Raw genomic sequence first — 15,917 nt, 5'->3', positions numbered from 1 at the left:
GCGTGAGTTACTTGGTTAATTCCGCGTAGATGTCAAAATGCAAATGGCTGTTACTAAATCTGGGATGTGAGCTATTCTGTACGGCCTGTTGTCTTTGCCAACCTTGAAATGCCCTCTTGGAGGCAAGCCCACCAGGCATGGTGGTTCTCCCCCACGTTTCCAAACTTCTGGCTGTTTCTGGTGCCCGCATTCCCACTCTGGCTCTCTCTCTTAGCGCATGCTGCGGCCTCCTAGATTCATGCGAGTGGTTTAGGTGGGAAGGGACCTTCAAAGTTCATCTAGTCCAAAGCCCCTGCTGTGGGCAGGGACAGCTTTCACTAGATCGGGTTGCTCAAACTCCTGTCCAGCCTAACCTTGAATGCTTCCAGGGATGGGGCATCCACAGCTTCTCTGGGCAACCTGATCCAGTGTCCCAATACCCTCATTGTAAAAAGTTCCTTCCTTACGTCCAGTCTGAACCTACCCTCCTTCAGTGTAAAGCTGTTGCCCCTTGTCCTGTCACGATGGGCCTTGTTAAAAGGTCTCTCTCTGTCTTTCTTATAAGCCCCCTATAAGTATTGAAAGGCAGCAATGAGGTCTCCATGGACCCTTTCCTTCCCCAGGCTGAACAACCCCAACTCTCTCTGCCTTTACTCCCAGCCCCACCACCATTTTCGTGGCCCTTCTCTGGACCCGCTCTAACAGGCCCGAGTCCGTCTTCTGCTGGGGACCCCGAGGTGGACGCAGCACCCCTGCTGGGGTCTCACCAGCACGGAGCAGAGGTGGAGAATCGCCTCCCTCCTGTAACCATGAAGAAAAGACAGAGCGAAACGCAGCCAAGGCTGCAAATTCACACTGAGGCGCCATTTTGCAGACACTCCCTTCTGCCCCCTGGCTTTGCGGCTCCTCTGGGGAACTCTCCCCTGCCCAAAGGCTCCAAGGCTGTCCCCTCCACTCGGGGCGGGCTGTGATTGTGGCGGCAGCGGTGAGGAGGTGGCGGCCAGGCTGAGGAGGTCAGATCCCGCCGCCATCCCCCACAGCCCCTCAGGCAACGCCCTCACGGCCCCCGCCGCGCTCCTCCGCGCCAGCAGGGGGCGACAGCTGCCGCCGCCGCCGCCTCGCCGGGAGCCGCTCTTCCCGCCGCGCCGCTTCCGGGCCGGGCCACCGCCATGGCGACGGGCGCCAGGAGGGCCGTGTGAGCGGGCCGGGTCGGACCAGGCTGTGGCGGGGGGCAGGCCGGGGGGGCTCGGGTACGGGGGGTGTGGGGGGGTGCCGGTCAGTCAGTCAGTGGCATCGTCTCCCCGCAGGTACCCGCTGTTCCAGCTGGGCGGCCCGCAGCTGCGGATCTTCCGGCCCAACTTCTTCATGCTGGCGGTGCGGCCCGGTGTGCCGCAGCCCGAGGACACCGTCCAGTTCCGGGTCTCCATGGAGTGAGTACGTGAGAGAACGGGACGTGGCGTGGCGTGGCGTGGCATGGCATAGCCCCCCGCAGCGGGAGCCATCGCGGGCCTGGGCCTGCCCTCCGCGGAAATGGCCCACCACCGCCCGAGGGTGCCGAGGGGCCCCCGCCGCTTCTGGAGCACCACCATCCCCCCTTCCCCAGTGCCACACGTCCCGCCACACTGCCTCTTGTCATCTGTTTCTGGGCTGCAGCTTGTCTGGTTAGCTCAGGGGGGGAAGGTGAGGTGCCAGGTAGAGCCCTTTGGGCTGGAGGCGGAAGGAGCTTCTGCATCAAGACCTTTTAGAGGGCTGCGAGGGCAGTAATCTAAGTACAAGCTTAAGTAACTAACACTCGGGAAGCACCACTTCCTGAGTGTTAGTGGGGCTCAGCCTTCCCAGGCTTAAGAAGAATTTGCTTATGCTTGTGAAAACAATCTAGAAACAATGAGGTGATATCCAAGTATTTGTTGGGATGCTTTCATCCCGACTGATCTGGTTGCACACACTAAAGCCAACAACCCTATGGCAGGTCCTGAAAAGATCAGAAAATGCTGTTCAGAAGATTAGAAAGGATTCTCTTGCTGAAAACAGAATATATCTGGGGTTTTGACTGTTGAGGCTACAGAGAGTAAAATATCTGTCATAGATACAGTTTATGGATAATGAATCGATGTAGCAGTGTGTGATCTATGTTGAATTTAAACTTTTGTGCAGTAAAGCTACCTTGGTTAAAAGGAGAAGACGTATTTATTCCAGAGTATCATCCAGTCATCGTCCATAAATACTCTGGCTCTGTTTTATTTTATTTAAATATTTATACTTTTCCATCTTTCTTTTCCCAAAATGGTTTTGCATTGCCTAGAATGACAAAAGTGGATATCAAGAATTACCTTGAAAAAATATACAATGTGCCAGTAGCTGCTGTGAGGACGAGGATACAGTATGGTAAGTCCTGTTGATTAATCCAAAGGGATGAATACAGCATCCCTGTGCAGCTAGAATATGCTTTTCCTCTCAACAGGTCTATTAGATTTCAGCAAACTTTGGGTTCATGTGCTTAGCTGGTGACATCTGTCAGCTTAGCTGTTTATTTGTCCCTTCAAATGAATATGCACCACTTCATAATTGAATGCTTTGATTAGATTATGACATAAGTTTAGTCTTTAAAAGAAAAATCTGAATTTAATAAGCCTTATCATCTTGCCAGTTATCTAGCTTCTATTGTAGTTGGTACCATTTCTCCTTGAAGACCAGTGGGTGTCTCACTTCAGAAGGAACTTCATGTGTTTTAATAAAATTAGTAAATAAACTTATTTTCAGCCATAGTCTTTTTTAAAAAATACATGAGTTGAGATTACCAGGCATGCACACAAAGGAGGTGTTATGGTCTAACAAAAGGCAAAGTTTGTAGGGTAAAAAAGATACTCTATAAGACCAGTAGATAACGTCAGTGGAGCATCTTGACAAACGTTCAATTTTTAATTACCTGTCATTACCACGTTTCTGCTACACACTTCTATGCTTCCGCTCATGGTGTTTCTCCCCTGTGCCAATACTACACAAAAAAGCAACACAAACACAACCCAAGAGGAAAAGAAGAAACATTGCTTGTTTAAGTTATGCTGAACTCTGGCTTGGAGCAGAGGGACCCACCTCTTACTGAAATAAGCTAAATTTATATAAGGTCACCTTTACATATGGATGCTTTCTTCTCTGACTGCAGTTTGCATGCGGTGCAAAGTCAGGAATATAATTTTCATGTTATTTACCTTTTTGATCACCAGGCAGTGCATTAATGAAATGGAGACTGACTTGTTGGTTACGACATCTTTTATGGCTGGGTTTTTCTTTTTTCATGCAGTGACTCTAGCAAAGGAATTGATTGATGTGTTTTTAATCGTAAAAATAGGGATGATTTTAAAAAATGGGTAGGAAAAAAGAGCTGTAATAGTGAAAAATGGAGAGTGAAAGAAAAAGCTTCAAATAAGGTTGTAAAACTCAGAACATATAAAAAGAAAAAGCAGACAGATCATCTGTAATATGTTTATGTGAAAAATAGAATTAAATGAAGTCTTAAATACCAGACACATGCAGTTCCAAACAGCACTGAAAAATATTCATGCTTCTTGTTATAACCATTTTGTCCCCCACCTCTAATGGAAGTGATGGTAGAATATATATGTTCAGGGATAAAAGAGGAAAGGGGGTTAGAATGTCAGATAATTTGAGAGCTTTAATCTCTGCCTAACATGCAGGGAATAAATTGAACTTCCCACTCAGTTGTGACCAGCATACTTGCAGAAGGTTGAGGTGCTTTGTTTTTTTTGGTTGTGGAGTGTAATTCCCTGGTGTATAAACAGTAGATCCAGCTCATTAGCTGGGTTACAAAAAATTGACAAATTTGAAGCTGGTAAGTGATCAGTTCCTCCTTGTCTTCCTGAAGCTGTTGATGTTGGGAGGACAGTTTATCACCACTGGCCCCCTACTCAGGAGACTTATCTCCTTGGTGCTTTGCAAACTTTGTGTGTGACATGAAGGCACAATGGCTGTCAGAAGCCTGAGTCTGGTGATGCCTCGGTTCCCTACTTGCAAACAAGGAGAGTTATGTACCAATTTCAGTACATTTTGGTAATTGTGATACTGTGTTGGTACTGAAGAAAAAGTATTCTTCTTAACAATAAATCAGAACTAGTGAAGTCACCCCTTCAGCTTGGCCTTGCTTTGGGAACTTGGAAGTCCTGGGAAGTAAAAGGTGGGACTCTTCATTTCTGCAGGTGCAAACAACAAGAGGAATCACAAGAATCAGAGAGTGAAGAAGCCAGATTACAAGGTTGCCTATGTACAGCTGGTGAGTTAACATGGACGCGTGTGTGGAAAGAGGAAGACACTGTTAACCATCCAAGCTAGAATTAATGTTCACTGAATTGTCCGGTTGGCTGAATATTTCTGCCAGTCTTCTAATAATGACATTTTCTTTAATACTTTCCATAATGTGTGAAGAGATTTAAATGACTCAGTCTAAAAATCAAATTCAAACAAATGGTTAGTTTTCCAGTCCCGTATTTGTTTGAGTTCTGTATGTAAGTTATGGACTGATGTCATACGGCGCTGCTTTGCCAGTGAGTTTCATGCTGACCCTGTACTCTGTGTGCTGGAAGGTTCACGACTTGTGTGGTTGATTGCTGAAATGTCCAGTAAGTGAAAGAATATATTGTAAGGGTAGGAACTTCTTATTAAAGCTTTTTGGATTTCAGAGAAGACTAAGGCATATTCCTTGGGGAGCTTTTAGTCATGTCTAACAAGCATGCTTTGTGGCTAAACCGGGTTCTGAAACGTATGTTGGTTGCCCAGTGGAAAAGGAGCTTCATGTTTTTACGAATTTCTTTCATAACAGGAGCATATTATAGTTTAGACTTCTCTTGGGCTTACCTGTCTCTATGTAAAAAAGAAATGCAACCAGTGACAGAAAACCTCTTCACATACCAAAATTACATTAAAGGAATGCTATTTATGGTTGTAAAACCATAAGCTCAAAATTGCTGTTGGCAACACAGCCTCAGTGTTACTCCATCCTGGGACAAGGATTCAGTGTGGAGGGAACACTGTGTGATCTTAAAGGCTGCATAAGACTTCATACGGACTTGGTGTCAACCTAAGGAGGCACAGATAATGGGAAATCTGATTTTTTTTTTTAATTTTTCAAAGTTTAAATGTGCTTGGAAGTTTTTTTCTAGGCCCCTTCTGGGAAGGGGAGTGTACAAAAGAAAGTGAGAAGAGTGTGTTTTTCTAGACAGTCCTTACCTTTAAAAGAACACTATCAAGTACAATGTTAATAGAATGTAACAGAGTTGTATTTAGATGAGGACTAACCTTGATTTACTGTGCTGAAGTTAAAGGCAACCTCATCTCTGTGAGGATTTTGCATTACAGTGGCTAAAAAACACATTCCTTTTTCAAGGAAGAGTCTCTGCTTTGGTGGGCAGATTCTACCTCCTGGATTGTCTGTGTTAGGTTTTTGTCTGTGAGAGATCAGGTATGAACAATTCATTAAGAACGCAGCTGAGGAATTGAATGTGAGGAGTGATCTTCTGTCTTACAAGTTGCTTTTTCTGAGTGTTGTTCCTTAGTAGGTAATTGCAAGCACTTTCCATTGTCGTGGCCTCCTGCTAGTGACTTCTTTGTGTTCAGAGATTCGTTTCCCAAAACTGAAGCAGACGTGGATTTTTACTGAACTGTGGTCAGTTTTCGAATTTTATTTCGCTGTATTTAATGCAGTCTTGTTTCTTTTGTCTGCTGAGTTGAGAAGGAGGTAATTTGCAACCCATCGATACTCGGGGGAAGGAGTGGGAAGCAAAATGCTGCTGTTCTGTGGAGCCAGTCGCTCACTTAAGGCAGTGCCTTTGTGCATTTATTTCACATCAAACCTCTGAACCTAGAGCAGTTGCCATTACCTTAAGGGCAGCTCCATGGTGGTGAGGAGAATTACCCAAACTAGCTTAGGTTCTGGAGGCAGTTGGACAGCAGTAACTCCGGTCATTCCTCCAGCCTCTCATTTTGTCTGCTGGGCAAATTAGCCTGCACAGAGCCCTGTGGTACTGTGGCTGAGGACTACTCTTGGTACACGAGACAGCAAATGTCCCTTACTGCATTGCCCTATACTGTAGTATCATCATAAGTTTTTAAAGAATGCCATGTTTTCTGTCTGACCTATGAACGGGGTCAGGGGACCACCTTTAGGTGTTGTACTTCATCCCAATTGAGGGAATCCTGGCCACTTACTAAGCCCGTGTAGCTCTTGTCAGTGATGCTTGGCCTGTGCATTTTCCCCTCACCTCATTCCTAGTCTCTTTGCGCTCTTTTTTCTGTTGATGTGTCTTTTTGCTCTCTTTTTCTCTGTTGTTGGTGTCTGTTAATTCCTTTAACATTGAGGTTTGTCTGTCCTTTTTTTCCCCTTCTTTTTTCTCTTTTTCCTTTTGTTCTTTGCTTTTCATCACTAGCTCTGGTGTCTCAGACAATGAGCTCCCAGTTCTGTGTTCACACCAGCTTTAAACAGTGGGTGAGGCCAGAAACTTGGTGTCATTTCTGAAACTGAAGGTTTTGCCTTCATTCTCATTCATGGGGTGATTCAGGCCGTAACAGGCCCCATGCAGTCCATTGTTAATATCTGCCTAATTTAGGAAAGTCTTTGGTAACCACTGTAGAATCCTTATTTTCATGAGAATTAGTTTGCATCTGCCGTGAATCAGAGTAGCTGGGCTTTCCCACCATTTTTACCAGCTGCGTTTTCTCTCATTAATCCAGTTTCAAGTTAAAACTGCTTATGACTGGACAAATAAGGATGTGTTTTTGGGAGGTCTTGGGTTGATCTTCCGATTGCCCACTAGGTGGAAGTATTGCTCTTTCCAGCGTGACTTGGTAGCAGCTGTGGTGTGGATTACCTGAATGAAATTGAGTATATTCTCATGACCAGTTGCGCTTCTCTGCTTCATAAAACATCACCTTATGTGTCCCAGTGCAACGTACATATCCATTAACTTACTGCAAGTGTCTGAAAGGTGGAAGATGTATGAAGTCATAGTCAACATACCCTTAGGTGTCAGATTAATGCCACAGCTGTTCCACATGTAAGAATTGTTGTCCTTTCTCTTCCAAATACTATTTCTTGGAGATTCAGAGCTGTTTACTTTATTCTCAGGCTGTAACTGGACAAATACATGATCTGTCCAAGCATAATATTTTCACACTAAAAAAATACCTCAAATCATAGAAGGCTGTGGATCAACAATATCTTGCCATTCCAGAGCCTGCCTGCCTTTTTTCCCCTTTTGGAATGTGGTGAGAAAGGTTTAAGTTAGAGACTTACAGCCCTGGGTATCAAATCCTACTTTTTTACACTGTTTTATTTTTTTAATTAAAAGCAAAGCTGTATATCTTTGCAGAGTATATAAAATGAATATAATACAACAACCCTTCTCCTTACTCAGTTATAATTATTCTAATGTTATTAAAAAAAAAAGAAGAAAGAATGCCAGTGGGAAACTACAGTTGCATCAACATCAGGGAAATGAAAAAAATCAGCAACATCCCCTCCTCCTCCTTCAGTGCTCTCACTCGTTTAGCTCAACAGGTGTTAGCACCCGTGGGAGCACAACTGTAGACAAGCCTCTGGAATCCAGACCTATTTTTAATTAAACCTGTTTTGAGAAATCTAATGGAGATGGCTGTAAAAAGGAGTCTGACCTTGTCAACATTAGGACTAACACCTATTTAGCTGCATGAATGATGGCACTGGTGGGAACATTTTTGCAAATGCTTTCTCCTCAAACCCTGTTTAAAGTGTCCAGTACATTCGTAGTAATTAATCCATTTAAACATCAGTTGTGACAGCAGTTCTCTTTTGACATGTAGTGAACTCATAGGAAACTCGGATGCTCTGTGCACTGTATCATTGCTGTGTGGGTTTTTGAAGTTGCTTTCCGTGCTGTTTTGCCATACATTTTAACATCAGATATTACCACTGCAGTAGTAGGAGAATTGTTCAAATGCACTGGATTATTAAACTCTAGCTGCATTTGCTGCTACTGCTGGATGAAATCCCGTGCTGTTTCGAGTCCAACATTTTTTTAGTTAACGATACTATAAACATCACTTTTCTCCTAATTCTGAAGGACAGTAGTAAGTGCTTCAATTATCTAAATAATCAGAAGATCTCAGAGTTGTTTACATGATCAGTGTTTGCTGCGTCATTCCTACATAATGATATCTGTGCTGACCTTCCATTCCTAAACTTTTCGAGGGACGCAAAGGTCACAGAAGTATAAGTGGGTTTGTGCTAGATAATCCTTCCAGCAATTTTCTGACATGAGGCTCAGCAGTGGAAAGGCTAGCACTTGACTTCATAGGCCTAATTATGGTCACTTAACCTCTCATTAAAATGAATGGAGGCAATTTGTACCACTGGGTGAGATAACTCCTTCTACAAACAAGGTGTGTTTTCAGCCTTTCTTACTGAAATCTACGGGGAAAATACATGTTTGATGCTTAGGTCACTTTTTATCTTGAAGGATGTTAGCATTTAACAAATGAATCCTCATAAGACCTTGCATATAAATCAGTTTTACATTTGGGTAATGCTGAAGCAAGGATTAGAGTTGCACAGGACTAGAAGTTTAATGGCTCCCATTTCTGTAATCTAAACACTGGACCACACATCTCACTTGTACGTAATTTTAGAATTTGTAGGAAAAAGGCAGGTCTCTGGGAAGACCCTAAATTGAGAACAGCAATGTGTAAAATCATCACATTGCCTTTATTTTTCAGATGTTTTAATACTGCCTCTCTGACTTGCTCTGTTTGTTTTCTTCTTTTTTTAACATTATAAGGGCTCACTTAGATATAAGAGCATGTGATGGTAGAGCTTATCCTGACAAACTCCAGAATGTCAGTGTATCACGTCACATTGGTGAAAAAGTTCTGCTGGCAGTGCAATTATCCAAGCAAAATGATTTTTTTTTTGCCAGTCTCTGTTTTTTTTACAGGATTTTCATTTAGCACAGCTGTGTCAGGTAGAAAGGGATTCTTTTCTTCCTCTTTATCTATGCTTCTAACTAAGGTAGTTGTGCTGGCAGAAGTTCTAAGGGAGGACCAAGCCCTAGCCTTTTCAGACCCATTTCAGCTTATGTGAGTTTCTGTAATTCAGTATTTAAAGTTAAATGGCTTGCAAAAGGTAAAACAGTGAACAAATGCAAGTATAGGAATAAGGCAAAATTTTGCTTTCTGGTTGAATATGCCAGCATTTCATGTTTTAGCAGTTTGCAAACCAGATAAAACCCTGTTGAACTTGATAGAAATTTGTTTGCTTTATTTTTGTTAGGATTTCATTCTGAGGATGCATTTATCATACTGTTATCAAATGCTTGCTGTATAGAAGGGAAAGCTTTTACAAAGCAAAAGTGTAAGAAAAAGCAGCACTGCATAAAGGAGTGCATAACGTTCTTTTGGTAGGCATTTTTTTGAGAAGGTGGCATATGAACATGAACCTCAGTAGCCTCTGGCATTATGTGAAAGATGCACTGAATGTAAATATGCCTGGAGAGACTCACAGTCCTTTATGTAAGTTGATGCTTTTTGGTATTTTTGAAATTTTGAAATACCCAAGATACAGGCTTCTTCTGAAAACTAGCTACTGAGCATGCACAACAGCTATTTTTCATACAGCTTTCATCACTTCAGAGTCTTACAGTGCAGTATTACTGCATAGTATTGTTACTTAAGATTTATCAACCTTCAGTTCTCAGGGTGTAATGTCTTGGCTGTTTCGAATCGTGTCTGGCTGCCAGCCAAATCAGAATTTCTTCAGAAAACAAGAGCTGGAAAGAGCCAACTTGTCTGTGCTGATTTTGATTTATTAAAAGACTCCAGATACAGATTGACATTTTCAGCTCAATATTTGACTTTCACCAGCCTTGAAATGGGAACTGTGAGCACTTCGATAAACAGCTGAAAGGTTTGTCTGGTTTTGCTACAGCCTCTGTGCATATCTTTTTTTTTTTTGTTTGTTTCTTTCCCCTCTTTTTAAAATAATAACTGTTTTGCAATGCTTAATGAATTACCATGGATGTTGTTAGTATGCTTTAGGGACAGCCTTCCTTCATTCCCCAATAAGGGAAGTGCATTGGTGCTGGAAGCATACCAAAATGGAAGTGCTGCATAACAAGAACAGTCCCTTACTACAGTGTTACCAATATAAATAGTTCTCAAATTTTCAGTGTAGGTGGTATGCCTACCATGTTAGCCTGAATTGTTTTTTGACTTGTTTAACTAAAATGGCTTCGTCTCCAGTGCAGACAAGTCCTTAGAATTGGCCCTGTCGGTTGTATAGGTACCACGGGGCTGAGTGAACCGCCTGCAGTGTAGTTAAAACACAGTATTTTTTTTGTAACATAAACAAATTCTGTCCCAAATGCTTTAGTGTGCTAAAATCTTGTGCAGCACTTGGCCTCAAGGGTGCTTGCTGCTGATCCTACTGCAGGAAGATTTTCAGTAGGCTACAGCTTTGGGATTGCTCAAGGACATTGGTGAGGCCAGTTTCTCTGCCTTGGAGTGGAACTATGCTTTAACTGTCATAGCACAGCTATTATAAGCATACCTGTTGGTAATTTAAAGGTACAAAAGAGTTGAAACCCCAGAGTGTACACCATGGAAAGGAAAACCTTGATTTGTTCCAGTTGATCTTATCCAGGCTAGAATCGAGGACAGAGCAATGTACACAGCAGCTCCCTTGTTGTTTTTGTAGTATGGTCAGGCTCTTAGGAAACCCCCAAGAAGTATGCACTACAAAAACAACCGGAGCATTGCTTATTATGAGTTGATATTTCCTAGATTCTAGTCTGGATAAGCTCAACTGGGATAAGTCATGTTTTTTTTCTTTCCAAAGTGTATGCTTGAGGTTTAAATTCTTTCACACCTGTAAATTACCAGGTTGAGTGTATATGGCTAAATGAAACATAGCACACATTCAGCTGGGTCAGGGGCATGGTGATGGGGTTTTTTGGGTTTAATTATGTCACATTTCTGATCCCAAAATGTAGTGTAGGTAGCCATGTGGTGGAAGGCTCCTTTCATGTCCGTTGTGGAACCATTTAATAACTGGGCCTCTTGTTTATTTATTGCACAAATGTAAAGAATGGCTAATCTGAAAAAAACATTTTCATCTGAAGCAATTAAATGCTGTTGTTGAGATTTCTATATGCAGTATTCTGCCAAAGAATTTAATCTATGGTAAGATTTGTAAGTATTTTGGAGAGTAATTTTGGAGTTATGAGCTATTGGTTATGAGTTCTATTATGCAAAGTCCCATACTGAATGGAAGGGCTGATATTGTTGAGTTTAATGAAGTTGTGCTTAGTGCAAACACCACTAAAAAGTAAGTAGATAATGTTAATGGGATAGAACATTTCCACAGAATAATGGTTTCCTGCTGTTAGATAAAAAACAGAGATGAGGCAAATATTTATTTTCCAAGTGGGAGACATAGATCTGATGATGATGTTTCACTAAAATGACTTCTCTGTTAGGCAGAATGACTGATGCAGATGTAATCACTTTAATCTCATCAGTGATGTATTAGACAGATTGTTCCCTCTGTAACTGTTTTACACTATTGTCTTTATTCCTGTTGATAACAGACCTCTACTATCTGTTATTCCATATTCCCACATTACACTCTACAGTAACAGCTGCTAGGACTGTTCCCTCTTATCCTTAGCTGGGATCTAAACAGCTATAACCACTACCCATATCCTCAGTGTTAACATAATGAATGCCTGCTCCACCATATATTTCCCTGATGGTGTTACTTTAACAAAATCACTTATTTTGCTCATCTTGCTTTTGCTGTATGACTCATACAACATCTCTGAGCTAGTTCAAAGTCTTTGACGAGGTGTCCATCTCCCGAGCTCTCATCTGTAAAAAAAGATGTCAGTGTCTTAATTAGCACACGAAAGAGGAGAGGCTGAAAGTTAGCTTTTGCGGGCGGGAGGGATATATGTATATCTTGGGGAGAGGGGTGGAAAGAGATCTTGGGAGGTAAGAGGTACCATTTTGCACTAGCTGAAACTCCAGGGTGGTCTTCCATTATAAGTTTATGCATCATAGCTACTGCAGAAAGGCTGGAATGTCTCTCTGACCATTTGTTTTCTCTTTAGGGCCAAGGACAAACCTTTCAGTTTCCCAACCTATTTCCAGAGAAAGAACAAGATGCAGAAACTCGCTCTTTTGATGACTTCAAGGATAAATATATGGAGAGTGAGAAGCAGAGGCAGAAAGGTGACCCCAGACGAGGTGGAGTCCCCGATTGGTTTGGACTTTGATGCAACAAGCCAGCTGCCTTTCTTTAGGCTCAGAGGGATTTTGATCAGCAGAACTTGCACCGTTCCCATCTTGTAATGACCGAATGTTTATTCTTGAGCAGCCCTTGCTAGGTGTCTTTTCTTCTGGCTGTTTGTGCATGACTACAACAAAATGGCCCTAAAGAAATAAAAAGGTAAAATAAATCTGACTGCATCAGGTCTTTCCTGTGAACTTGTGGACTATTTCTAAAATGTGGAATTGTTTGTTGTTGTTTCTGACTATGCCAGTGTCATTGTGCTTACCTTCTTCCTGCTTCTATGGGTTGTTTTGGGTAAAAGTAGCTGGCATTTCATTTCCCAGGTTAAGTGTAGTTTGCATTGAATAGAATGTGTAAAAGTCAAGATAGGTCAGTCGGGGCGGACATGAAGGTGTAGATAACTAGACTATAGGCTTGGGGTGTAGGATTCCCCTATTGTCAGTTATGGTGTCCTACTATCCTGTGAATTGCCTTCCTTGCAAAGTGACCCCCCCTTTCCTGGAGTTGTGCGTGTGATCTGATTGCACGCCTTTGTTAACAGTTGTGTGGCATTTTGGAGACAGGGATTATTGGATAGGCTTGTGACTGGGCACATGTGCGTTTGATCCCCAGAAGCATTAAGGAATGGACAAAGGTGTGTGATCTCTTCTTGCTGTTGTGCACAGTCTCTGCTTGCTGTTGTGCAGTGCAGGTAGTTGCCTTCTGTGGCCAGCCTGCCCAAGGAATGTTTGCTGGCACGGCTGTGCTAGTATTCCTTCCCCTGTCCGCAGCTACCTTGCAGTGCTGGCAAGAGCCCTATGTGGACACAGTTGTACTGGCATAGAAATGCTTCTGCCGGTGTAGGCTGTTTTGTGCTCAGGACTAATAAAAAGACTCTTTCTACTTTTTCTGGTGCAACTCCCTCTAATTCCAAGTTGCTGATGCCAGGGCAGTGGTAGAACTTTTCTAGGCCTTCAGGGCTGCCACGTTCGGGTTTTTCATTTCTTGGCTCTGTGGCTATTTCTCCTTGCCTTGATGAGGATATTTTCTCTTTTCCTTTGTCAAGTAATGTGCTTTGCTGGTGGGTTAGAAACAGCAGGGTGAAAGGAGGACTGGGAAAGGACTTCACAGATAGAGAAGGATGTGTTTCTGCAGGCCATTGGCTATAACCAGCACATGCAGGGTTAAACGTATGGCTAATGTTTCACTGGGTTTTGAATTCTGCCACTTGGAGCAATTGGCAGGGTAGTGAATGAGCCCATGTCTTTCACGCGTCTACCCGGGTGCTCTCCTTTATTGTTCTGTGTCTGAACTTCTTGTTTGGACAGCTAGCAAGATGTTTACAAGGAAACAGCTGCTCCCCAGAGAGGCAATCCAAGTAGGATTTTACGCACCCCCTTCTGTTCATTAGTCGCCTCTTTCCCCCTGCTACTTCCCTCCTGCACAACAGTCCATCTCCTCCTGTGGTTTGTTGCTTACAACCCCAGTGACTCTCCCACCGCCCCCCCCCCCTCCCCGCCCCTTGTTCATTTTCCAAGGCGGATTGTGCATGATGATCTAAATTAGCTGGTGCTTAACCAGAGAGATGCTCTCAGAGAGGAGGGAGATAAGGGAGGATTTGCTACTCCCAGCCTGCCAGCAGAGTTACAATAGTAGATGTGGAAAAATACTGAGTTCACTGAAAACAGTTCTTATGTTTGGCGTATCTGCAAAGCCAACACTTCCAGAGTTTTGTAGTGACATGTGGAACTCCAGGTGAAATCAGGAGCTGGCCTGCAGTTTTAAAGTAGGACAACTGAATTTGTCTAGATGCAAGGGTCTCTCCTCTGCTGTACACAGCCTCCCCACCGTCCCCTCCTTTTTTAATGTATTTTTTTAAAGGGGCTGTTTCTCAAACTCGCATCTCAGTGTGGAGCTGATCCATATTGGGACTAGGGCTTTGTTCCTACAGTATAATGTTATGGAGTCTGCTGGTTTTTCTTCACTTTCCTTTGTGGTCACCTCCAATATAGATAACACCACCTTCTTCACAACAGTGAAGATAAAATCAAAACAATTCATCTAGCGCTGCTACATATCTCCCTAACTGGTTGGTCAGCCTTGAGCAAGCAAATAGTCAGGTATGTGATAGTTCTGTATAAATGAGGTTGTATTCCATGTGTTAGGTCTAACAGCAAGAGATACAGCAACCCATCAGCCTCTCTGCCTTCCCTGTGATGGCCCTCAGGAGAGGTTGGAGTCACCAGCTTCTGTACTGGCATTGAAGATCCAAGCTGAGAGGTGTTTATTTACAGTCCCAAATATGCTCTAGGCTGAGTGAGTATCAAAAGCCCCTGGGTAGGTCTACCATGCTTTGCTATTCTGTAATTTCTCCATGGGTGATTAATTTCTAGCTCATGTTCAAGACAGGTTTCTGTCTGGAGTGGCACAAAAGGGAAGAAATAGAGCCGAGTATACCCGTACCTGTATGAAGTTGCTGCAGCCAAATTCTGGCAGATACTCAAGGTGCTTAAGAAGGCAATGTTACCAGCTATGTCTAAAATAGTATCCCTGTGAAATTAAGGTAAGATTAAAAAAAGAAAATTCAAAGCTCTTGAGCTACCGTTAATTTGCTTTAATGCTCCTGATTGCCGTGGAAGTGGGATTAAAAAGATGTCAAGTTTTTCCCAGTCCCTTATTGGCCAGTGTTTCTGAGGAAGTGACAGTGCTTAATATGATCTGGTGCTTCACAAATCCCATCCCCCAAACTGTACAAGCTAGACAACAATGGAGATGATACTTGAATATGAAGGCAGAAATTATATCATGTACCAGAGTTGTGAAAGTAGGATAAGGACTCAGAATTATGTAGTTTTGTTCACTAAACTGTGCTCCTTCCAGCACATCCTGCTGTTTATTTTGGGTGATGCAAGGGATTGGCAGATCCTATGAGGTCACACCTAGCCCTGCTATCAGAGGTGTCGAGCTGTCCTTGGCTATGTCAGCAGCCATACCTGTGGGCCAAGGATTTGGATATACGTGTGAATAACTTCTCCAAGGACGAAAGTAATGACTTGGTTGAAGAGGCTGATGTTCGCGGTGGTGCAGGAAAAGCCACGTCCCGCACTTGGCGTGCTCAGCTCTGCAGCTGCTGTCTTCTCTGACGTGCAAGGGAGGCGCTGAATGCAGTTTCTTTCCCCTCTGAACGTGTGCGACCCCCCAAAGAGAGTAATGTGCTAGAACAGTCAGTGGATGCGCAATTGACTGTGTCGACCACTCTGGTGGAGAAAAGCATCCGGCTACGATGAGCACATTTGTCCCAACCACACCAGTACACTTCCGAGGGAACACGCAATTGCTTTTTTGTTTACTTGTATTTATTATTTTTTAAAATAAGCCAGAACAGAATTGCAGAAACAGTGAAGTGACTATGTACAGTGGCTTTCCTAACATTACAGCTTTGAAATGCATGTTGTGCTGTAAGTCCTGCTCGGTTGGGTACTAGGAACAGGTTCCTTGGTTGAAGTGGATCACATAAGAATGTGTGGGTGTCTGCAGGTGACAATTACTGTGTCTTGTAACCACTTGTCACCTGAGCCTTGCTACTTGACCTGAGAGACTGCAAATGTTTGTCTTCACAGTCACCTTG

At 43.1% G+C, this 15,917-nt stretch overlaps 1 protein-coding gene across 2 annotated transcripts; it reads left to right on the top strand.

The window, feature by feature from the left end:
* Positions 1-1,093: 1,093 nt before the first annotated feature.
* On the top strand, positions 1,094-12,476 carry MRPL23 (mitochondrial ribosomal protein L23). Of its 2 annotated transcripts, XM_054198833.1 has the most exons (6): positions 1,094-1,174; positions 1,287-1,409; positions 2,282-2,364; positions 4,194-4,267; positions 9,710-9,925; positions 12,129-12,265. In XM_054198833.1, exons 1-5 carry the CDS (start codon positions 1,149-1,151, stop codon positions 9,920-9,922), a joined length of 519 nt encoding a protein of 172 aa, XP_054054808.1. In that variant the 5' UTR covers positions 1,094-1,148; the 3' UTR covers positions 9,923-9,925; positions 12,129-12,265. The 2 variants fall into 2 exon arrangements, with proteins under 2 accessions (XP_054054808.1, XP_054054809.1); XM_054198834.1 differs by lacking the exon at positions 9,710-9,925 and having other exon boundaries at positions 1,134-1,174; positions 12,129-12,476.
* Positions 12,477-15,917: the final 3,441 nt, after the last annotated feature.

The sequence above is a fragment of the Rissa tridactyla genome, chromosome 4 (assembly GCF_028500815.1).
Source record: "Rissa tridactyla isolate bRisTri1 chromosome 4, bRisTri1.patW.cur.20221130, whole genome shotgun sequence".
NCBI lineage: Eukaryota > Metazoa > Chordata > Aves > Charadriiformes > Laridae > Rissa > Rissa tridactyla.
This window is presented reverse-complemented; position numbering and strand designations above follow the sequence as displayed.